We start from the raw sequence: 25,044 nt of genomic DNA, 5'->3' as shown, positions 1-25,044 counted from the left end.
GAGAGCACCGGCTGACAGGGCCGTAGCACGCGTTGCAGGGAGCTCGCCGCCGTTCTCCCCCCCTCCCACTTTCCCCGTGTCCCTTGGTCGCTCGTTATTTTTCTCAATTTTGCGAGAGGAGAGGACGGCGTCGGCGGGGGAGCCAGAGAAAGGCTGCGAGAGAGAGGACACGCGGCTCGTTCGACGCACTTTATCGTCGCCGGCCGACGCGGCTTTTATTTTTCGCCCGGCGAAAGGATATGGCCGATGGAATTACACCGCCGCGCGACAGCGAATTATTGTCGGCCGTTTGTTTCGCGTGCGCGTAATTCGCGGCGAGCAGCTGTGTTTCCGGCCGCGCCTCCGGTACCTGTCGGATCTGTTGATCAACGGCTACGATTGTTCAAGATTTTCGAGAACCTGAAAAGTCGCAGTTTCCAATTTTTCGTTTTGATACTGCACGAAATGAACCCTCGGTATATGATACGTGGACGATGTTAATTCTGGCTGGGTTTACTCTAACCTATTCGCCAGTTCAATTGTGTAGTCCTGAATTGTCAAGCTTTCGCTGTCCACTGATAAATGGCGGAGCAGCGGGAATAGTAAACGATGCACGACGCGCCCGTTGCAATTACAAAAGCGTCTCGACGTTGGTGCTTATGATCTCGGCCCGAACTCTGCTCTGGGAACTCCACTGAAATAGACAGCATTTATCATCGCCTTTGTTGCGAGATTTATCCCTTCCTCTGCTAACCAAGAAAAACTTAATTCTTTAGTATTCGCATAGTTAGCTCTCTGCGTACCATCGACAATGGAAACTAGAAGAATCACGTTTCCATTCCACCAAAATTACCATCAATGAACTTTCAAACCTCCAACACCCCGAACAAACTATAAAACTGAATTCCGCAGAGAATGATCTCCGCGGAATCCAACGCGCTTCGAAAGTCCCGCGCCCAGATTTGATATTCCGGACCCAACCCTTGGGAGAAGGGGCGGTAACGCCAATTTCCCCGCGGACCTTCTTCAAACTCGACGACACTTTTATGGAAAAGACGTCAGAAGTTCGCATTGCGACTGGTCGCCGCAGATCGGCCGTGAATAATGCACAACGACGCGACGCGGCTCGTTGCGCGGAAACTGCTACGCCGCGAGAAAGCCGCCCTCTCCCCTTCGCGCCGGAGTACCTTTCGTTTAATCCGGTTGAGTGCGACAAATCTTTCCGCGCTTCCTCTCCCCGCGGACCTCTTCTTCCGTCCCTTCTGTCTCAGCCTTTTTCCTCCCTCTTCCTTTTATTCCGGCCTTCGCACCCCCGTTCACCTTTCTCCGCGAGTTTCACCCCCTTAATCTCTACTTCACCCTTCGCGTTCCGCTCCGAGGCTCCACTCTTTCTTCGTTGGGACCCGCGTTCGCTTTCTCCCCGGCCCGTTCGAATGAATATTTAATTCCTACTTATCCGTCGCAGCGGAGGCCGACATAAGCGCGAATAAATAAGCCGGGGAACAACGCGAGGAAGATGTATCTTAATGGTAATCCGTAGACGACATCTGCGCCGCTCCTCGACTCGCCTCGCTTCTTCTTCTCCCGCTGCCGATCGTGCTCGCGCGTTTCACTCGTACCGCGATAGGCGGTGCCGCGGGCTGAGTGCACGCGAACATCGGCGTATTTATCCGGCGAGAGGCAACCGCGGTCGTAAAATATTGTTGCTTCTTGCGGACCGTCGATCTTTGGACAGATTGCTCGACGAATATGGCGCGTGACTCGATTGGGAACATGCGCCTGGTTTTTGGGACGCGACAGCGTGCTGGGTGAAGGGAACTGTGGGTGAATTTTAGTTATGGGAGAGGTGGTTCACTTTTTTTGAGGAATTATTAGTACATAAATGTCGGCGATGTCGTGGCAAACAAATATATTTTCTAGATTCCTAAATGAAATGATGCGATAATAGGAAAAGTGTTATATAAGCAAATCGAAATCTTAATAAATACACTCTTATGTTTTCTACAAAAGGAAATAAAGCGTAGAAGAGAAAATTAAATGATTTCGTAGCAGCTGATTAGCTCACTGTGAATTTTTACACTTTCTATAGCTAAGAATCGTGATAGCGAGGTGGAATAAAGTCTTATTTTCCAAGCAAACAGTTGTTCTTGTTTGAATATCTCTGAGAGCCGCGAATGTATGCAAATCCGCAATCTACTGATAAGCAGTAACGACTCGTACGATACGTTTCAGATACACTGTAGCGAGTCTATTTATACAGACGATGATTTATATAGACACTCTTTATATAGACATTGATAGGGTTCGTTATTCCGTTACGAGCTTGTCATCGAAAACATCTCGTAGCACTGGAACTAATCATTAGACAGCAGATTTCATGTACACGCAGTCTCCAGAATTCCAGAAATTTCCAAATTTCCTCGCAACTTCAATTCGATTTAAAATTCTTATTCTAAAACGGCACGAAGATATACTTGAAGTATCATTCGCAAGCTAAACCACTAACTACAATATTCTCAGAATCGCCACAGATTTTCCCAGAACTCACAGCGATGAGAAATCAAATCTCATCACAATAGATCCATATATTGTTAACGAAGAGTTAACTCCAAAACCCATCGAAATCTGAAAACCCCTAGCATCAACTTCACAAGTCAGCAACCTAAGCAAACCAATCACCACCTCCGTTCGACAGCGTATCGGCCCACGGTGTATCGCATACGTGCGGGCGCACGCCGCGGGTTTCGAAAGAGCCCGCGAGTTCATTCATCGTGGCGCATTTCCATGCGTCGCGCGGCGTGCGCGCATAGCACGGGTAACGATCGCGGCAACGCACGCACACCTACGTCTGTCCGCGAAACTTGAATAAACACGTCCGCGCCGATCGCGCGCGCATACCAAGTTCATTTTATTACGCGCGGTGATTTTTAGCTCCAGATCGGAAAGTAGTTCTCCGGGCAACGATTAAGCAATTAAACCGCCTCGGCCGGTGACAGAGCCAGAAATAAAAAGGGAAAACCAAATCGAAACGAAAGAAATCAAACCGGTGATCTTTCCTTCGGCGAGAAACGAGCTTGGGAACAAGGTCGGGACTAGAGCAGAGCCCGTTCGTATCGCGAACGCGACGTCGGGACGGGTTCCTATGATATTTCTCCGGTTATCTACGTAGCCGATAAAAGTGTCCGCGTGTGCGGATCGTGGATCGTGGATCGCAGCACGTCCACCCGCGGCGCGCTCTCTCGCCTCGTTACAAATATAGCGAGTAGTTGCCGCGGTGCGTGTACGCAAAACGGAGCGAAAGATATCTGCATCGGGCACCGCGGCCGAGGCTAATGCACTCTAATCTAGCCTGCCTCTATAGATAGAGGCCCCTCAATGCCATTCACTGCACGTACGTATGCACAGGCTGCACACAGAGCGGCGGTTGCACCCGGCGTCGTGCAATGCACCGCCGTGAACCGCAGACCTTCGCCGCGCCAGACGGTATCGGAATTATTTGCACGGCTTGGAACGGCTGGCTGGGCTGACTGGCTGACTGGCTGCTGGCTGGTTTCGCAAAAATTCTACGGTCTCCCTGTCCTGTTTGATCCCGGCTGCCTACCGCGGACTCTGAATCGCGACACGCAACACGGCCGACACGGAAAAATACGCCCTGTTGCGTCGAATCTCGCGAGCCTCTTTCTCTCTCTCTCTCTCTTTCTTTCTTTCTCTTCGAGCCGCATTCTTCCTTTCTTTTTCTCGTTTTTTTATTTAGAGATATATCTGCTGCGCGTTTTATACGAGCGAATACTCTCTGATGGTGCGGGGGTAGAGCGAACCCATGGAATTCGGGGATCGTTAGCGAGCGCAGCTCAACTTTCTGGGATAATAAAGCGGTTGTTCCGTCGGTCGCGAGGGAAGTTTCGGGTTCGCACTGGAATTTCGTTCGGTTTCGAATCGAATTCCGCGCTGACGTTTGGGAATAAGTTATTTTTGACGGGTATTAACTGTTGCGACCTCTGAAATGTTTCTTATTCTTGTATGCTTACGTGTTCGTATCTATAAATGATGTTTTCAAGGATCTTCGTTCGAGTAATGTACACTTATAAAATTCGTCGTTTCGAAAATTAATATTACGATAACATTATGACCGACAAGTCGCCCGAATTTCAAGGACACCAGTTTTTAAATAAACTTAAATATTAATTTTCTCGGTGACGGATCGAACGAACTGAATTTTGCTCGATGTCTAAGATATAAGAAAAGTGGTAGGACTTTTTAGTTTCTGCTTTGTTAAAAAAACTGTTTCAACTGCATAAGGGTTTTGATCAGTGTTTACTCGGTAGTGGAAGTGTCAACTAGTTAGCCATTTTAGGACGAATATACTTATCGTAAACATCAAACCTTATTCCCTTGTGACGACTACACTCGTGAAAAATAGCTGATTAACAGCTTGTCTTATGATTTCTTTCGTAGCTGTGCTCGGTAAAACTATTTCATCATAAACGATTTGGCAGAAGGTTACAAATCGATGACAGAAAACCGATATTCAATTTATACTAGAAATAAATAACGTTCAGATTCGTTGAATTCGGTTTGAAATGTTCGTCACGAATCTGACGCGATGTCGCAGGAGAAGGGGTTAAATTCCGAAGAGTAGGCGTCGAACGGTTTGGGCGTTTAATAATTACCGATGGCTCGCGCGACGCTCGGTGAAAATCGTGATTTAGGATTCCGGCGAACTGCTGCTTCGCTCGCCACAATAGAATCCGGGCTGTGTGTTGACATTTAAACGCCGCCGAGCTGGATCCCCCAGTGACAGTCGGTAGATTTAGTGCCTCGGGAGCGAGGACTCGCTCCCTGTCTGCCTTTCTAGCCGTTTCACCGGGTTGCTCAATACGTCGTTGACCAGTACATTCCTTTTACGATGAATTACAACAAACTAAGCGGCTCGAGCAGAGGGCAACGGGAGCTGAACGAGAAAGAATTCTTTTTTAGGCGTTTGCACTCGGGAAACTGGGTCGAGCCAGAGGTTCTGTCGACACATACAATGCTACGATGGTGTCCGGTGATCTCCGACCGAATTCAATTGCTGTGATTCGCTTGGCTAAGTGATAATTGTAAGATTTTACGATGTAATGAAAAACAGCGGTGTTCAGCAAGATGAACTTACGAATAAAGATAGTGTTACTCAGTTAAATAGTTCACTTTTAAATATTCTACTATATAAAGTACCATTATATATATATTTAATTTTCTGAAAGTGTCGGTGCTTCGAGCCAAATTATGTTACAGATATTCCGATGAAATCAGATCAAAGAGTATATAACAGTTAACACAAGGTTTACTTGGCGCGTTAATATTGAATTTTATGCAATTACTCGAATATATATCTTAATTGTCTGTTATCAAATCTCTAATTCACAACATCCACGTTAATATCAATTATCCCGGGAACGATACAATAATCTGTATACTATCTGCAAGCCTAGTATCAGATACAGACGTCAAAACAAGAAGGTCTGGAACGTATAAATTAATAGCAAGAACGAGTTGACTCATTTCCGCCGGTTAACAAGTCAAAGGTGTGTTATCGGGTTCCCAAGTTTCTCCAGTTAGCGAGTCGGATTTTTGTCAGCGCAGAGAAACTAGGAGACGGTAGGCGTCACTTCGTAGAACGTAAATAGCTCGTGGCCGACGATTTCGCCCACGAGTCGCGCGTAAATCGGCGGATGGATGCTTCACGCCTCACGAGGATCGCGATAACGCTAGCTGGCGGAGTGGTTCACGCAACGGGCTCCCGCGATAATCATTTCGTCGGGGAACAAGGACATCGGAACCGCGGAAGCCTATTAATTTACCTAGAGAACGGTGCCTGCCGTCGCGACACTGCTAATTGCCACGGATTATCGTTTCCGTCCTGGTTTCGTGGCGACGCTTCGATGAGCAGGCCCATTTACGTTCCCGTTGCAGTCGTAGATTGCCGTCAATCACCGTAAATCGAATAGGCAAGTTCGAATTATCTACAATTAAGAAACGGTTGGGTAAAATATCTTCACCGCTGCCATAATTGAATAAATCTTCGAGTCTCTCTGTTCTTAATGAATCGATTAATCTTTGAGCGAGCCCATTTTATCACCTCGAAGAATGGGAATGTCTTTGGAGTTCAACTATGCAACATTTGCGCGTTTAATCTTTTACCAAGAACTCTGTGATGTTGACTCTGGTATTTCCAGCAGGCAATATTCCTTTTCTATTAATTATCATCTTCTGCTTCCTAGCATTAAAGGTAGCTATGAAGACTATTAAAAGCCTAACTTATCAATAAATAATAATAATACTTATAATACTTATAAAATACTATATAATACTATATAGTACTATAAAATACTATAGGTTTCGAATTCCAATTCTATGCTACTCTAACCCGATTCAAAACGTTGCATCGTCCTTTCCCCAGATGCCTCTATTATGCTCCGAACAAAGTATACCTAAAACTTGAAACGTTCATCTAGTAAGGGAGTACCGTTCAACCTTCTGCATTCACAGCGTATCAAGGGTGTACTCCCTTCCTGTCGATCGGAAAAGAGAATTCACCCGAAGGGTCAACCCCTTTCATCGCGTTCTCCTGGCATCCGGGTGAATGTAGGGTAACGAGATTCGCGATCAGGTGGCCCAGGCACAATAATTTCCTCGAGCGATGGGTTCCTGATTGCTGGGCGTGTCCCGCCGGTCCCTCGCCAACGATTTTTGTCCTCCTCGCGTGGAAAAGATCGCAATCGTCGCGCCGCTTTTCACGGCTCCCGTTTTCCACGGACCATACGCGAACGTCTTTCGATTCTGGAGGGTGAAAACGTCGGGTCGACGCATTTCCATCGTCCCGTCGACCGTGAAACGCTGCGTCAGGCCACCGGCTGCCGCCTGGACGCTTTCATCCCTCCGATCGACGAAATTCGATAACGTTGAACCGCTTAATTGTTCGCTGGTTGAATTCGGGACACGCGTCTAGTTTCAATTTCGGCGGTCTCTTGGGGTGCAAGACGGAGGAAGATCTTTTTTATCGTTAGGTTCGTGTGACTCGATAGCTCAAATACGCCTGTATATATGTATCTGCCGGTAGACTATAGATGTTCACGAGAATTCGTTATTTAAGCACGGATCTGTGAGAAGGAACGTAGAAAAAGATAGGAAGTGTGTTGTTATTCTTTGTTGTCTTTTGTAATAAGTACATTACTAATGTCAACGTGTTCACTATTCCACAGATAAAGATACATACTTTTTATACAAAACACTTCTACAATCACATAAGATATATTACGAAAATCAAGAAGAGAATACAAATTTTCTTAATTAAAAGACTTCCAAACTTTCCGCTTTCATCCGATGGTAAATTGGGCCTTCTGAAATGCAAGAAAATAATCAGCGACGAGCATAAACGTGCCTCTGGGGTCTACAGGATGTTGATCGTAATGCTAGGGAGCAGGTGTTCCAAAGAAATTCCGATTGCCACCGTCGAATGGGAAGCGTTGGTACTCGATTTAATGAACCAACCAGCGGAAAACGACCGATAGAAGCTACTGGTAATTACTTTTGTTTTCTAACACTCGCCAGTGCACCCGAGAAAAGTTGCGCGGAGTCATTCCTCCATCCTCACTCTCCGAGGAGCGACTGGGAAGAGGTGAATGGTAATTAATAAAATATCGAGGCATAGCGCGGGGGATGAAAGCTTCTTAACCGTGGAAGTTGCCTCTCTTGAATTCGCCGGTCGCTCGCGCAAATCCGACCGTTTTCGCGTCATTACCGGATTTTCATGGTGGGTTGAGAACGAAGAGCAAATCCCAGAGAGAAGGAGGGAGGGAGAGAAAGAAAGAGGAGAAAGTAGCAGTAGCCCGGCCCGTCCCGGCCACCCTTTTAAGAAGCCGACCGTCCACGGAATAATTCCGTGAGCCTCGGATGAGATGAACTCTCGTCCGACGCCGCCGGGAAGTCGGCTGTGCGATTTTAATGCAGTTTTTAAGTGGATTTCCGCCGCATTTTCCTCCTTCTTAAACGGGGAATTAAATTCTTCTTCCTGTTTGAATCCTTGCCTTTTTTCGTCCCGCGGTCCTTGTACGTCCCGCGGAATGCAATTTGTATCATGCGTTTGTTGAAACACATTGATTACGACCGGTCATCGATATCCGGCGTTTTACAGTTGCTTGAAAGTAGTTGTAGTTTCTACGGTTAGATGTCGAATGAGAATGATTGATAGCTGGAATAACTAGATGGTAGTGTTACGTACGGATTTCTGATACGATATCATTAATAAGAGAACCGTACACGTGAAGGTGGCTTTTAGTTTTCTTATTTCGCAATTATTGATATCTAAAAGCATCAAATATCCGAGATATTTAAAAAATCTACAGTTACAATTTTTACCGGTGTTGTGTATCAATCCTATTAAACGCTCGATAATTCTAACGTTAATAGTTGTTTAACAGTAGAACTGTTGAATGAGTCAAAATTATCTATTCCCAATTCGAAATGATCAAAAGGGCGGAGCAGTTGATATCGCAGCGAATGACAAATATCGTAATCTCATCGTAATCGCGTTAAAACCCTATCAAAGGAAACCCAATGATTTCCCTGAAAAAGTAAAAGAAGGTCAATTCGGCGGACCGATAGTGCCCTTGTTAATCCGATCGTCGAACCATCGCGGTTTCCGCGGGATTACGCGGCCGTCGAATCGACCGTTAATTATTCACTCGCGTGCGATACGGACACACGCGTGTTCCGCGTGCTTCTGGGCACGCGCGCGCGCCCCGTTTAATCGTCTCGCGTTACGCCGCGCCGATTCAATCTCTCTCTATGCCCACGCGCGTAATCCTCGGCCATCCGCGGGGTTTGAACTAGACGCCGCGGGGGAAACTTTACACCGGACGGATTTTTCTGCGGCGGGTTACCACGCCAGATGGAAGCCGGGGGTGGGACCGGTGAAATTCGAGCGATACGGGCGTCGGATATCGGATACCAGAAATATTTAATTCTCCTACGCCATCGGCCCTGGATCCTTACACGCTCGCTTGCGCGAACAAACGTTGTTTTTGTGCTCACGAAGAACGCCTCAATGGAGAGTTATGTGTACACGCGTGGGCGTTTCACTGTGTGCGATAAATCTAATTGTATTGCCTCGAGAAAGGGGGAATATACAAATAAACTGTAACACTGAGTTTATCGAAATTGAATTGTAATACTGAGAGCAAAGTCATTCTTCGTAGATTTATAACTAGTAAAATTCTCATTTATGGTATTTGTATCGATAAATATACGGTTTCTATCAGTGCGAGGAAATTACTGATATATTCAGTGCATACGTTTTTCATTGGTATTTTATTTTGATTATAATAGGAAGCGAAATGTCTATGAATGATCTCTTAGTCTGAACTATGCTTCACACGTTGCAAAGGGTGCAAAAATAGGGTTCGCACCGGAATGGGGCTGTTTGATGTGAAAAATGAAGTCAGAAACGCGGAGTTACATTTTCTCGTGTGATACTTTGTTTCAGAGATAATTGCGTGATACGGAAGAGGAATTACTTAGCGTGCCTTATTATGACTCACCCTTTCTACTTAGTATTACCGGCACGCGAACTTTCTAAGCCGATTACATTGTGAACGAAGTTTCTTAAGGGTAAATTTTATAACATTCTCGACTTAGATAAATTTATTTACCGTATATCGTACGAGGAACTGCTTCAGTCTGTTGATAAAGTAAAATATTTAATAACGAAGTATTACTCTCTCGAGGAACTCAGATTCTATATTACGTATTTCTTACGCTTCTATTAATTAATTAGAAACAGAGCGCTCGGAATATATAGCCCGGCTTCTCTGTGAGACATAATTTATTCCCCCTTATTTCTTATTCTCCGCCGTCACAGAGGATAGTCTCAATTTCTAGATAAACGAGCTCCGACAGCGAGCCACCCCCGCTCCTCACCGTTCATTTATTCATTCGTACGGCGGGGCTGGTTCACGATTTTTGACAGACAGAACGGAAACCACCCCTGGTGCGCCGCGGATTTGTTTGTCTTCTGCCCCCGTGCTGCGACTGATCCCGTAGGAAATAAACGGCCGGAGAGCAATAACTGGTTTACGCGCGGTAATCGGGCCGCCGACAATTCGTCGAGCTGCATTATTAATAATCCCCAAATTCGGATTTATCGCCGCTCGTCGCGGTTCACTGGGTAACAGAGGCTTTGGACGCGAATATTTTTTCCCGTTATTATTTCGTGCGGGCGGTGAAACTTCGTATAAAAGAGGAACAGCGTAGATGTGTATCAATCATCATTTTTATACGCATATATTTATACGAAGGGTAAAGGTAAATTAAGTATTCGTGGTTGAAAAGTGATATGAAATTGGGGTATCTCGTAGAATCTTTCTTTATTCGAGATGTAAATCTACAAAGATCAGCGGTTCGTTTATCATCTGAATAATTCCCGATAATTAACGATAATTAACGGCTGTTTCCAATTCACCGCGGGAGTGTTTCCTCCGGGCGATATTCAGCACCTCAGCTCTCGGAGAAAATAGTTGCCGGTGTCCCGACAAGTCGGTCGTTTAAGAGGGCCGTTAATCACGCTGCCCGCTAAAGGTTTGATGAAAATCTTATCTTAAACGGGTAATTAGGCGGCCCCGTGGGGTCGAGGCGTGGGGTACACGAGGGTTTAAACAGCGTTTCCACGCCTCCTTACATTATCGAGAGGCACGCGATACTCTCGACGCCGGTGTTATTTATAATTTTCCTCGGCCGGAGATCGCGTGGCGCATGAAATGTCGCCGCAATTACCGTCTCGCGTTGAGCGAACACCCTTTGGTCGAACGACAATTTTCCTACTCGATAACGTTCTGACTCCAGTTCTTCCTCGTTCACCGGATACACCAGGATACAATTGCTTTATGGATTCGGGATGGAAGAGAAGTGCGGTTACTTAGAATCTTGTGGTTACTTTGGAGTTGTTTTGGAAATGCAGTGTATTGAAGATTACGGTATTGACTTGAGAACTGGAATATATCGCCTGGAGAATTACAGCAGTGCATTGCGAACTACAGTATCACTTTGGAAACTATAGTATTGCTTTGGAATGCACAGTATTGTTTCGGCAACTGCAGTATCGCTTTGAAAACTTCAGTATTAGTCTGAAGATTATAGTATCGACTTGGGTATAGTATTGCTTTGAGAACGAGGTATCGATTTGAGAATTGTATCGCTTCAAAAATTACAGTATTACCATAAAAACAACATCAACTTAAAACTACAGTATCAAATCAGCAATCACAATCAAGACCAACAATGAAACAGTGATTTCTTCGCTCCGAGAACTTACCATCCTTCCCGAAAACATTAATCGTTCGCGAACACCTTCGAAAAGCATTACGCATTCTTGATCATCGAGCAAGGCACGAAGAATCTCGTTAAGAGGGCAGAAGAAATGATGAAAAGAAAATTTCCCGCTCACATGCCGAACGACAGTGGGAGAAATTACCAGCCGACGATTCCTCTCTCCAGGATTTTCGTCGTTGGTTGCTGGGGCAAATGGCGTGTGCATGTCAGAAATGATTAACTTCGTATTCGAGGCGCACGGCCCGGCAATTAGGACGATTGCCTCGTGTTCGTGGGTACGCAACGCGCGTCCAGGCCATACAATTTCCTCGAGAGCCTTCACGCTGCCACGACGGGCTCGCTGGTTCTGCGCAAGACGCTCACCTTTCGGCTGTCGCCCGTTTCAACCCTCGTCTCGAGGGCTGCTCGAACCATTAGAGGATCCCGAAAGCGGCGCGCCCGGCCGAGAACCACGAAAAGTGGCGGCGGCGGGGCACGGGTTTCCGCCGCGAGCTTTCGGGGATTCCGCTCGAACGCGCTTTACGCCGTGTCGACGAGAACTAGACTCTCGACGAGATTTAAACGGATTAAAATTAAGCGCCGGAACGACCGAATATCTCGGATCCGCCGCGGAACCGATCGGGAAACTTCCTAGACGTTGGAGAATCTTGTCGCGTTCTTCTCGCCTGACGAGACACCAGACGTTACGATTTTTTGACGTGAGATCTTCTCTACGAATCTTTTTCTGAGAATAACTTCGTTTTGGAAAATATTGTTCTTTGGAATAGTGAAATTAAAATCAGGTTATCGGCATCTGACGATTAATTTTATAACTGTTTTTGTGACCGTTTTCCTCATTACATTCTCCAAAGTCTGAATTCGCGTAAAAATTAGTCTACTCATTCCTCCACGAATTTCTACGTGTCCCTTAACTAAAAGATCGCATGTTCAGAGATTGACTCAAGCGTATACCTGCAAGAGTTGAACGTGTTCCAAGTTTCTATGTCTATTCCATACGTTATAAATATTAACGCTGGAACGCAAATATTTAAATATCAAGTGTCTTTCTGAGGTACAAGAGGACCTCATCCCCTATTCCTTCTTTTCCCGAGGCACAGTATCTTCCAGTGATCTCGACCCTCGTCGACGACAACCTCGTTCTATATTGGACCCCGAAAAACCGGGTCGTCGAGAGTCAGCCTGCGAAGAGGGCGGAATATCCTCCGACGAGGCGGACTCCCCGCCGCGAAGGTAGCTCGCACATAACTCCGTCGACGACGTGGCGCAATAAATTCCACGGAAGGGGCCCCAGTTTCCGCGAGCAACCCTTCGGGAGAGCTCCTCGCAGGGTAACCTCTCCCGCGTGTTCCTCGCGCAACCCCCCGCGACCTGGCATTCCGTGTATTCGACCTTTCCGCAGACGCCCGCCGCTGGGCGTGTACCCTTCTCTGCCAAGAGACCATCCTTAACCTCTTCGGCGACGCGTGGCTGATTTATAAGGACGAGAGGTGCCCGGATCCCCCTGGTCTTGCTTGCGGCCTCTTCCTCTCGCGTACCTACTCAGCGGGGAGAACTTCGGCGCGAATAAGGATCTACGGGGTGTCCTAAACTAAAATCACTTGCATATTTCCGTGCTATCGAGGCCTGGGGAGTTTCTGGGGTTCTTCGTAAATCGGGGCTAGGGAAGTCCTTGGATCTTGGGCAACGAAGTTTATATCGTGTATATTTGATTCTTGGTGTAGACTATCGCTAGAACTACTAAATGGGTCGAATTGATCCATTCCTAAGTTTTTCTACTCCAGTTATTAAAGAGATAACAGATGCTTCTCTGCGAAATTATTAAAGAAATTGATTTCTTAATACGCAAATTAAATCTTAAGTCGATTGAAATGCCAATAGCTGCGTTCTTAGAGTTCCTATATAAATCTTTGAAAATATCAATTTGACTGCTCGGTGGTTATAGTGTTAAGTTCTCATTCACTTCTGGTCAGTTTTTGAAATAGTTCATTGCTGTTTTCATTTTGGTTAATTCTGTTGTCTTCAGTGATCGTAGATACAATATGGAGGAATTATAGTGAGTGATTCTCATCTTGTATCGAGAAGCTCAGCGCTGTGTCATATTAGAGACGTTAGAGTCTTGTAAGCTTCAGTACTCACTGCTAGCAGTAATGCATATCAGTAAAGAGGAAAGTCTCTGTAAGAATTCTTAATCTTAAGTTAAGCTTCCCTTAACACCCAGCTCTATATTACAGAAGAGAATTTAATTTTAATAAAACTGCTTTCCCTTCGCCTTAAAAGTGAACCGATTCTCTTGAAGATAATTGAATACAAAATACAATTCGTCTCACCCTGTACACTGTCAGACGAGAGTTGTTCCCTGGTACAGTGATCCAGAACGGGGCGCAACGGTGGGACGAGCACCGTGATATATAGCAGCGTCTGGTGCCGCTCCTGAACGTCGTTGCAATTTCCTTTAGTGGCGGGGACAGAGATTTTTTATGGATAGAGTCTGGGGGCTAGGGTAGGTCGCAAGAATCTGCCCTATGAATTCACGTTGATCGGTCTTTCAGGGCCGGGGAACGGGGAGAAACGTCGCCATTCCGTCCTCTTCGCTTCAGTTTTTAATTTCTCCAGTTTCTATGGGTGTATATCAATCAACTCTGTCGGACAGTCGCATAAAACGCTTTCTCACGCCTCGCGCGAATTGGTTGTCGCAGTTTTTTGTCGTAATTTATTGGGACACAACCCTTCATCCCCTTCATAACTCACGACTAATGATTTTCATCGGTTGATGGATCGAACCGTTCTAACGTGTATCCGTTTTCAACGGTGAGAACATGTGAAACGTTGATCCTAGTGTTTTTTGATCGAATTGATCGGAAGTTGGACAAACGTAGCCGGTGAGTTTGATGATTGAAGGTAACGAGTAGATTATGGATTCTATATACATATTTCCGAGAGAAAGTATAGAATAAAAGGAACTTCGGAAGAGTTGTTATCTTAGTCTTAATTCCTTAGTTTTCTGAACAGTGACAATGAATTTCTCTTCAACCCCTATTTCTTTGGATAGCTTCGACAGTAATTAGTAATACAATAAATCAAACATTCCCGTTCTTTCATTGTAACATCTACATATTTCTTACTCTCAATACAAAATTCATTTCAATTACTATCCCAACATTACCACAAAAATACTTAAAGCATCCCCTAACTCGACAGAAAATAAATTATATTATTCCCTCCGTCCATTTTTCGAGTTCTCCAGTCAGACCCATCGATACCGGATTAATTTCGACTCCCCAATTAATACATGAATAGGATCCTCTCCAACAGGGGGCGTTTCCTTTGTCGTCAAACGGAATCGACCCTCCGCGCGTTATCGCGGTCCACTGAGCCGGGAGTCGAGATAATAAAATCGAAAAAAGAGCCCGCGTCTTGCTCCTAATTCCTATCCAATAGGATCCGCCGATACTCTTCAATAAAAATTCGTTAAATCGCCGGTATAACGCTTAATGAGGAGGCCCGGACCGTCGGAAAGATACCCACCCCGTTAATTCATTTATTTACGAACGGTTGAGCACGAAAACGCGTTATTATATCGAAACACAAGCCAGCCCCCGTTAATTTCCTTCGACGCGGAAATTAGATTCGTTCCCGCTTGAAACGCGAAGCCTCGTTAACGGGCCTCTCTCCGGATGAATTCGAAATTCGAAATGAAAACCGCTTTTCGATCTGCCCTGTCGCCGGCGACGCGTATCCAGGGGACTGTTTCAATGACGCCCAGTCACTCTCGCAGTTTATCCGGCCGCGGATCGCGGAGGGTTTCCGACGAGGCTGTTGCCAGACTTCGATCGCGCCGCGATACGGCCACCCTTCGTCGACTCCATGAAAAATGCATTTCTTTATCTGCCGTTCACGTGCCGCGTCGCTGGAAACGCCGCTAATTAATTCCGCGATGTGTTTTTTCCTTTTTTTGTCGTGGCCGTTCCGTTTTCGTGCGAAAATCTTATCGAAATCGCGAGGCGTCTAAGTGGGACAGGTGTGACCACGCACGAAACGCGATACCCGGGTTTTCTCCCTTCTGAGCTGCTAGGTGTAATTATCAACCCTTTGCACTTGTAAGTTTTTCAGTCGTTTAGAAATGTTTAACATTTTCCGATAAGATATACTATATAGGCACTCTTTGAAACTAACTTAAGAAACAAAGCTATGTTATTTCAACGTTTCACATATTGATGACACAAAGCTTAATATTACATATAAGATTTTCTAATTCTGTTCTATCGAATCAAGTGACGGATTCCCCTCTCGAGTGCAAAGGGTTAACCAAGTCTCACCGTGATCGTCTCAATTTCAATTGCAAATTAGCGACAGCTTCAGATCATAAAAGATTCCTTATCGAATCTACCATCGCAATCGAATCATCTTTAATGATATGTAATCAGATTACATTTCGCCCCAATCCGTGCCAGAATTCGCCAACCGTCGTCGACCGAAGTCTCGCGATTGTTTCAGCGGTTCCGACACGGCCGCGTGATTCGAGGAAATTCGAGAGCGACCGATCTCCCCTCGCGATGCATAATTAACAAACCAGAGGGTGAACTCGTCGGAAGGAATAAAACACTGTTACAGTCTGCACAAGTGAACACGAATTCAAAAACTTCGCTCGAACGCGAGAAATGATGTTGCTTCTATGAGAGAGTCGCGAAGTCGAAGTTTGCGATCCTCTGCCGGCTACGGTCCTTCCTTTTTCCGAATCGCAATTACGCGTAATCGCCTTTCCATCCGGAAATCGAGAGTAAGCCGCTTAGCCGGCGGAATTACCGGTGAAAATCTTGTGAAACGCCGGAAGACGACCGTTCCCTTTTCTTTTCCTCGATGCTTGCCTTCTTCTTCGCATCCGCTCGTGCGAAAGCCACCCGCCGTTTCCTTTCGCTTCTTTCTTCTCTTTTTCCTCGTCCCCTTTGTTCGCTTGTCGTGGCGCGGAAAAGCGAGACGCGTTTGACGCGCGATAAACTCCCTCAAAGGCGGGAGGATTTTCATTTTCTTCGACCGTGGATTGAGTCTTCTGTTCCTCGTTTACTGTACCCGTGTCTGGAGAAAGCAAGTAGGAAATAGCGGAGGGTATTAGATTCCCTTCGTAGTGGCGTAAGGAATCAACCCTTGCATCAACCCTTCAAAATGAAACTCCTTACGGAATTTAATTACCTACTCCCCACTCTTTCTATATCACTGATTCTCAGATATAGTTCAAGCCGGGTACTTAAGATTCTATGAAAAGTTTGTTTCTTCTGATACGACGATAAGAAACAATAACGATAATTAGTTACGGTGATTATTTTCTCGAGTAACGAGCGTAACGTTCGTTACCTCGAGCCTCGAATGACTATCATTTGTTTAACCTCTACCGCACCGGCTTCTCGAAGCATAAACTTTTCAAACTGAAAAACGTCCAACCCAATTCTTCCCGTTGTCGCAAACTTCCCTAAGATTCCATTTGCACAAAGAATCGCCTCGCGGCCGGCACATTTCCCATTATTTCCTTCGATTCAATTTTTCGAGGGTCCGTTATTAAATAACCCGCATCGCGCTGTGCGCCGCGTGTATTTTAATATCGGCCGAGACGGGAGGAAGGCAAATTCAATGAGAGTCTCCCCGGCCCGCCCCATCTTGCCGCGTCTATCAGACGCGCAACATCGCCGGAATTGAATTTTACCGAACAACAAAGCTGCCGCCGCCCGCCTGTTCCCCCCCGTTCACCCTCTCGCGTCGCCCCCGTTTTAAATTCCTCCGGCTGGGTGGATGCGTCGCGTTATCGCGTCAGGGAAATAGTTTCACCCTCCCCCTGATAAAACCCGGTCTCTCTATCTCTCGCCTCCTCTCTCGTATCAGTTGTCAATAATATTAGGGACCGCAATTTCACTCGGAGAAAAGTCCCGGTTCGTTGTTCGATCCCGATATATCTGTCGTTCAGTGTGTGCGTCCCCCTTTTACCGTTTCCCGGCGCTGTCAAGCCGTCCGAGCCGATTCGATCAGGGGAACAAGGGGTGAGAGACGTCGGGACAGCAGGAAGGAGAGGAAGATACGTCGCGGAAGCGCCATCGATTATTTTCACGCGAGGAAGAGCACCGTGAAGAGGGTCCCTTTGTTAGGCTCGACTTCGACGCGCCTGGCAGTGGGTCACTTGCATCGGGAAGAAAGGACTTCGGCTGCGGGGATTCCCCACGGGAAAGCGAAAGGGACGCCAAGGGGACTCGGAAACTTCACGAGGACTTCTACCCATTGTCCTCCGCGGAATCGGAACGGAGGGGACAAATATCAGGGGTCTCGGATAATATGGTATTAATTAATATAGCGAACCAAGAAACTTTCGCTCGACCGTAAATACGTCCCACCGTGAAGATTCGAGGGAGCGTTCTGATTCCGAATGGCACATTTGTGTCTTGACGTTTTGCCTTGTATTCCGAGGGTACCGGGTGATCCTCGCGGCTAATGAGGATCTCTAGATGCTTTTATGGACCCTCTGAATGTGCTCGGAGAGAATTTCTTTCTTCAAGTATTCCGGATTTATTAGGTTTCAGTTGGGTAGTAAGAGGAATCTAAAAGTCTATATTTTAGGTTCTCTCTGTAGGGCAAACTTGGGAGCCATTTTTATAATCCGATGAGTTCATTAGCCTTGCTAAAAGGGTTTATTACAAACAATACCTAAAGATTGAAAACTCTATCTCTGAAAATCTAAACCGTACTAAATCTATAGCTTCAAGTGCAATCTACCTCAAACAGCCTAGTTTATTCTATTTCACCTCAACATATATCGAGATCAAACTTGACCTTTAAGCCCCAAGAACAAGGGAGTCCAAGCCATCGTGTTCGGCAATCGATTAGCTTCACGCGTGGATAGGCAGGAACTTCGAAGAAGACGAAAATAACAGAGAAAAGCTTCTTCTTGAGCCGATAGTGGGTCATCTCTCGCCGAGAGTGATGCGAAGAGGATATCCTCCCTCGGAGAAAGTTAGCGACCGATGTTAAGGGAGAAGACGGACAGAAGTTGCCGGCTCGGTTATCGCGGCGGCCAGCCAGCCTGCCTCTTCGTTCCTTTTTCCGGTCGACGGGACACGCGCCAACGATTCTTCCCGCTCGTTCTTTGTCCTGCTCGCCCATAAATCCTCCACTGGAGAGGGAAAAATACTCCGCGGGCCTCGTACTCGCGTTAACTACTCGCGGCCACGGTCCGCCCACTCATTCCTGTATTTACGAGCGCGGGAGTGAAGTCGGCTCGAGCCGGCGGGATGAAGTTTTTAGGAATCCCCCTTTCCGTCTCCCACTCTCGTTGAAGATTTTTGTCGGGGAATTAGACGGGGTCTTAATAATCTTCCTTTGTGTCCCGGACGTTCCCCACGCTCGTTCTGGAATGGCTCTTCGTGTCCTACGTCAGAAGTTATCGGCTGCTGGGACAGTTTCACTGGACTCGGGATAGTCCGCTGGATCCGGTTGCACGCGGTTTATCACCGGGGACAAGGGACTGTTAAATTGCTACGGGGAGGAGTAAGTGGGCATTGTCGGGGATTTTTGTGCTTGGAACAATCTGGAATGCTCTTGCCCTGGATACTTTCCACTAATAGTCTGTAAGAGTAACGCGGAGCTTTCAAAGTGCAACTTGAATTAATATCGTGCAGATAATTTCTAGAATTATAGAAATAGATAGAATTATAAGAATAAGTAGAATAGATAACCATAAGATAGAATTGTCCTGTTAATTATCTAAGGATTGAAATTATCTTGCCATACAAAATCGATGTTGGCAGAGTCTCTTCGCAAAAAAATTGATCGAAAAATCCGGTTAGCATTCATAAACCGATATCAACTTGTATCACAAAGATATTTATATTACAAAATATACGTTATTGCATCCTTTCAAGGAATCCCCGATAATCTTCGATACGTTCACGCCCATAAAACCAATGGGACTAACAAAACCGTATCCAGTTCAGTTCGCGTTCGCTGCAGTATCCAGGACATTCGAACATAACAGATTGCCCCGGTCCGAGTTGCGACACGAGGATTAGTGGAAGGTACAGCGTGGGGCATTATGACGGCAGGATTAAAGAGGAGAGAGCCACCGAAGGACTCGCTCGAGTCCTTGTTCGGCAGGCGACGTTCTAAGCCGGGAATCCTCGTCTCTTGCATTGTACTGTAATTTTTTTTTCTCCCTCCATTGAGGATCACGAATCAGTGTCGCGCATTCAGGGGCCGGTCAGAAACGGAAAAGATTAAGACGCCGGACCCCGATCTTTGCCCGTAGTCTTTGACGGTTACTGCCGCGCGGTATCGCGAGGACAAAAGCGGAAGCAAACCGAGGCCGATCGTAACGAATTTTACGCGCGTATATAACCGAGCTTTATCGTGCCGGGACCTATGGTCGCTCGGCTGCGCCGTTAAGGGCTAAATAAGAGCGTCCCCGCGGCGGGCTACCCGACAAATCCTCGCTGCGTTTTACTTTCTTCGAGGGACTCCCTTTCCCGCGGCACCTTGCTGCTCCCTTTTCGCTTCGTTTCTTCCTCTTATTCCGTGATCGCTCCCCGTAAAAGGGCCGCCGATATTTTCAATAAGGTTTTACACTCCTTCTTGCTCCGGGGATCAATAGCCTTCTACGTTCTTTCGAGCTTCCTTCGGTATTTTCATCTGTAGATGTTTTCTTGTAAATTCCTTCGCGATGCTGGTGGAGTCTCTTATTCCGAATTGTAGAATTTTGTCCCATGATTGGGAAGTTTTATCAATTTTCTGTTTATCGGAGCTTATTTATCCGTGTATTACAGAATTGTGAAAGGATAGTGGAAAACTGTAAAGGAATATTGCAAAGATGTTGGATGAGATGGAGAATAATTTTATTCGATATTTTTAGAATAGTTCTTTATTTCATCAGAATCATTGGGCCTCTTTCAATGTTCTAGCATTGTTATTGTCAAATTTACTATTATCTATTGAAAATGAAACTCCAACACAGAGTCATTCCAAAAGGCGCAGACATCATATTAGGCTTTCGATGAAAAATTCTGGAGAACTTCTTCCCCGAGACATTCTCATCGATTTCACAAGTGTTTCCCCTTATTCTTGCCATTCGACATTATCGTATCGGCTCGCCGAGCGTGTCGCATGTTTCTATTTATTTGTCCCGGCCGTTATTATTGAATTCCGATAATCCGGCAGCCCGTCGGATCCGTAAGCCCATGGTCCCCGACGAAACGGCGCGATTTATGCTCTCAGCGCCTCCGTCCACCCTTAGCCTTTTAACCGCGCCGACGAAATTATCCGCAGGGTCGGTGACCTGCTCTCCTCCTGCACACTCCACGCGGATATGAAAAACCGTCGGCCGATTAAGTAGATTTTCCCTTGTACCTTCCAATATCGTCGCGATTGACAAAGGTTGTGCGATCAGGGGGTGTGACGTCGTCGTCGACGAACTTCGCTTTTATTTTTCATCACGGCCGTCTCCTGTTCAGCGACAAAGAAAGAAAGACAAACAGAGTGGCTCGCAAAGGTCATGATTAAACCTTGTGTCCACTCTTTTTCCTCTTTTTCCTCGCAATCTCGGATCGGTCCTCCATTTCGCAACACCGAAACCTCACCCCTGAGATCCTCTAAGGGAACTTACTACGATCCTGAAGAAACCTTTCGATTAAAAGCTCCCACCAGTCCCAGGGCACATTAATTACGTGTCCCAGGAAATTGTCTCCGCGGCGGTTTCCGGCGCGAGTTCGTTGCCGCGTGAAGAAAAGAAAGGAACTAGCGGTCTTAGCGCGACGTGCGTCCCCCGATCGGACTCGTAAAACGGTCCCGAACGCTCTTCCCAACATTGCTCAACCCACGAGTGAGACGGTCCGTTTCCCCAGTTGCTGGAAAACACGCTGGACCAATCCAATTTATTTATTCGAGCCGCATAGAACCTCTGCGAGCAGATTCCGTTCTCTTACGGTCGGTCGGCTGGATGCGTGGCCCCTTCTCTCGGACGAACGTACGACGGTCGGAGCATCTTTCCTCGGCTTGATCGGTTCCTGCGAGATTCCCAGACTCTCCTGTGGTTCTTTTTCCCTCGATCCTCAGCGTTCCTTCGTCCTCCGGCGTCTCACGCCGACCGAGGTCTCTTGATGAGCACTCCAGCCACTCGAAGAGACCTCTTCGCAGTCTGGCTGCGTGCCACGTTCCTACTCGATCGAACTGGGAGAAGCGTGGACGGAGGTTAGAAACCTCTGTGCTCTTGTCCTTGGTTCTTCGGGGACTTCAGTTTGTCCTTCGATCGAAAATATTCGATTATTCGCGGGTGAACTGGGTGGGTTCGATTTTTAATCAAAGGTGTTCATTAGGGTTGGATGGAATTTTAGTTTCTTAGAGATGTCCTGGGAATTTTCTATTTACTCTTATCATTGTGTACAGTTTATCAGTAGATCACGTGAATTCCTAGTAAGGTTAACATTTTAAAAAAATAAATGTCACAAATAATGTCTTGCAAAAGGTACACTTGCGAGCGAATGAAATTTCAAACCCAAGTAAATTAAATTCCCAATATAACAACGCAGCTACGTCGAGCCTGGAAAATGAAAAAATCCAATTCAATTTCGCTATCTTCGCTATATTCAGTATCACATTTAATCACCAAATTCGAAAATTGATAACCCGTCAGCTCGTTTCCCAGGACACGACCCCCGTGGCACATCCAGCAGGTTCAATAACACAGGTCTCTCTCTCCTCACTCTCCCTTTTTCCCTCATTTCCTCTTCTTTCTTTATGATCGATGATCAGAGGCCGAGGTAGGCGGGACGCCGGAGGGAGGTCGGAGCAGGATATTTACCGTGGTTATAAACGTCCTCGTCTGGAGTGTGCCCTCCCCGTCGCCGACAGAAAATCCTTCCACCTTTTACCTCGACCTTAACCTCTGCTCTCCCCTTTCCCTCCCCTCCTCCTCTCGTCTTCGTTATTCAGCCACCGGTGGTACACACCTTTCGTCGTGCTCTTTTTTCCTCGTTTCCTGTCCTCTTGTTCCCTCTTCACTCTTCTCTCCCCCTCTCTCTCTCTTTTTCTACCCAGTCGCTTCCTCCGTCATTAAGAACGTGACATTTCGTTGGTCCCCGCCCTCGGACCTCGAATCTCGCTTTCTTTCGCTATCGAGAGCGCGCGCGTATTTTCGGTTCGTAGGATCCACTCGACGAGAGACCGGCTCGTAACTTCCACGGCCGCCGTTCGTCGGCCCTCCACCTTCGGGGCTTCGTTTTACGTCCCACGGAGGACATTTTCACGAGTACCGCCCCGTCTCTCGCTTTCCCCCTACCATGATATCGCGACTTTATATTGCCAGGGCTGTTCGCCGGAATCTCCAGATGGGCAATTCCGCGTTTAAATTATCGTTCCCCGACGACGACGGCGCGGCCTACCGGGGAACCGGAAGCGAGATTGCACCGGCGACAACGTCGCTCGTGCTCACCGAAAACGGTGCGCTTTTAATTGCTTCCACCCCATCTGCATCACCGGTTTTTACGTTTGTTCTTTCTGCTGCCGTTTTCCGGGGAACAGTTAAACCTTTTAAGTGCTGCAGTACTAACGTAAAAAAGGAACCTTTTTCTTCATTTCACTATTCCACTGTGCGTATATACATATTTATACCATCGGATACGTTTTTCGTAGTATTTCTATAATAATTTGGGTATTACGCTAATTGATAATTTTTACTATAATTTATAATATCGCGGATATGATGATAAACGATTTTATTTTGTATTACGAACATAATATTGCAGAGGTAGAATTTAGTGACAGTAAACGTAATATCACGGATGTGAAAGGGTTAATCGACCACGTCCATTTACTCTTTCTGTTCTCGTTGGAACGCGTGTTGTCGCGCTTGATGAATATTGTTTGAAAGCGATGCGTACGTGGACGCCGAGACTCATTTGTACCTGTTCTACTTTGTTCGCAGATGGAAGACGAGGGCAACCACGGGAACGATGACACCAGATGCTTCATCCTGTCGACGCTGGCCGCGCTGCAATGGTCCAGAGTGTCCTGCGTGCTGTGCCGCGCTCCGATGCTCGTTTTCGACAGGTATCCGTTGGTCGACGGCACGTTCTTTCTGTCGCCGAGACAACACTCGCCTGCCTGTGCTGAGGTAAGTCGGCAGAACTTTGTTTTCGAAGCTTTCAACGTGCCTTTTTGCAATCGGCAATTTTAAGAATGGTAGACATTAAATTTAAGAATAGAAAACATGATGGAGAAATTATAACTGATGCTCTATTATGGAATACCTGTACGAAAAGAAAAACCAGTACAATTTTTACTGTTTAGAAGTTTTTTTAATTATACACGTTAATAACGATTTTACTTAATTCTTTAATGTTGATCTTTTAATATCAGTTATAATCATTATCGTGCCTTTCTTTCTTTGACGGGGGATAGACAAGTTAACTCGTAACTAATGTCTCATTAGATCTAGTAACTCATCATTTTCTTCATTTATTACCCGGAGATTCCTGTTTCTAATTACTCTATTATAGAGCAGCGGGTCTGGTGCGGATCACTTCAGAACACCTGCTAACTGTAGACTTATCCGCGCTAAGTCGCTTCCCTGCCAATCACAGTAATAGATATCTGGCTTAATAAATTAAAAGACGGGTTCTTCCCTAAGTGATACTTTTGAGGGATTCGAGTAAGATCGCGCGAACTGATTGATACATGTAATTAATTACATTACTACATAGTGTGCATCACAAGTGTAAAGTTAACCAACTTTTTCCCATAAATTCTACTTGGAAATTTGAACGCCTACTTCGCAGTCTGTACGTAATAAACTCATTAAAAAATTGTTTGTTTAGCTTTCCGTCCAAATGTTCATTAGTGTATAATAAATCATTTAGTCGCGTCGTTTCATTTCGAAATTGCTAGAAATAAAAATATACATTGTTCTTTAATGGATTAGTATCCTGTGGATCGTTCGGAGCAACGCGCGCGCAGAAGTGTACGGCCATGAAACAGCTCATAAATCTAAATCGATGTTCCTGGGATCATTGTTCCAGGTGAAGGTCGAAGGTCGCACGCAATTCCTGTCAGCGGTATGCATGAGTTGCCTCGAAGGCAGCGGTGGGCAGCCTGTGCGTTGTCGTTGCTGTACTCAGCCGTGGGACGGCTCTAGCTTAGTCCTTGGAACGATGTACAGCTACGATATCTTCGCTGCCATGCCCTGTTGCACCGAGCGGCTCAAGGTGAGTCTCGAATTTCGCGTCTAGTCGTCGTTGACGCTGCGATCTTTCCGCTTCTGCACCTCCTGCGCGTTACAACTAAATTACTAGCCGCGTTAACAGCCGTTCCGCTACATAAAGTCACTTTCTTTGGACCCTTGAATTGTTCTAGATGAAATACCGCATCGCGTAGTGACGTTACTATAGTCTCTCCGTATTATCGATTTAACCTGTTCGCCATCGTTTCAATGTTTTGTATTTCGATTATTCCGCTATATTATATCTAGTGTCTATTAAGAATACCAGCTTCCTCGGTTTGAAATTCAAAATTCTTATGATTTTGGCATATTGTATAATATTTAAATTAGTAATCCTTGGAAACTGGAATTCGTAGATTCTATTATTAGAAAGATTGAAGATCAAGGTAAATATAAATAGGTCCTGTCAAAGCTAACTCATATCCTTAATCCTCGGATGTATATTTCGGAGACAAACAATA

At 46.0% G+C, this 25,044-nt stretch overlaps 1 protein-coding gene across 2 annotated transcripts in view; it reads left to right on the top strand.

Moving 5' to 3' along the window:
* Positions 1-25,044, top strand: part of LOC116432319 (headcase) — a 204,951-nt gene that overhangs the window by 153,879 nt on the left and 26,028 nt on the right. For both annotated transcript variants that reach the window (XM_031988983.2, XM_031988982.2), the window contains exons 3-4: positions 23,291-23,479; positions 24,384-24,569. In XM_031988983.2, the coding sequence (XP_031844843.1) occupies positions 23,291-23,479; positions 24,384-24,569 (375 nt within the window). The remainder of the gene's footprint in view (positions 1-23,290; positions 23,480-24,383; positions 24,570-25,044) is intronic.

Source organism: Nomia melanderi, chromosome 13 (genome assembly GCF_051020985.1).
Source record: "Nomia melanderi isolate GNS246 chromosome 13, iyNomMela1, whole genome shotgun sequence".
NCBI lineage: Eukaryota > Metazoa > Arthropoda > Insecta > Hymenoptera > Halictidae > Nomia > Nomia melanderi.
This window is presented reverse-complemented; position numbering and strand designations above follow the sequence as displayed.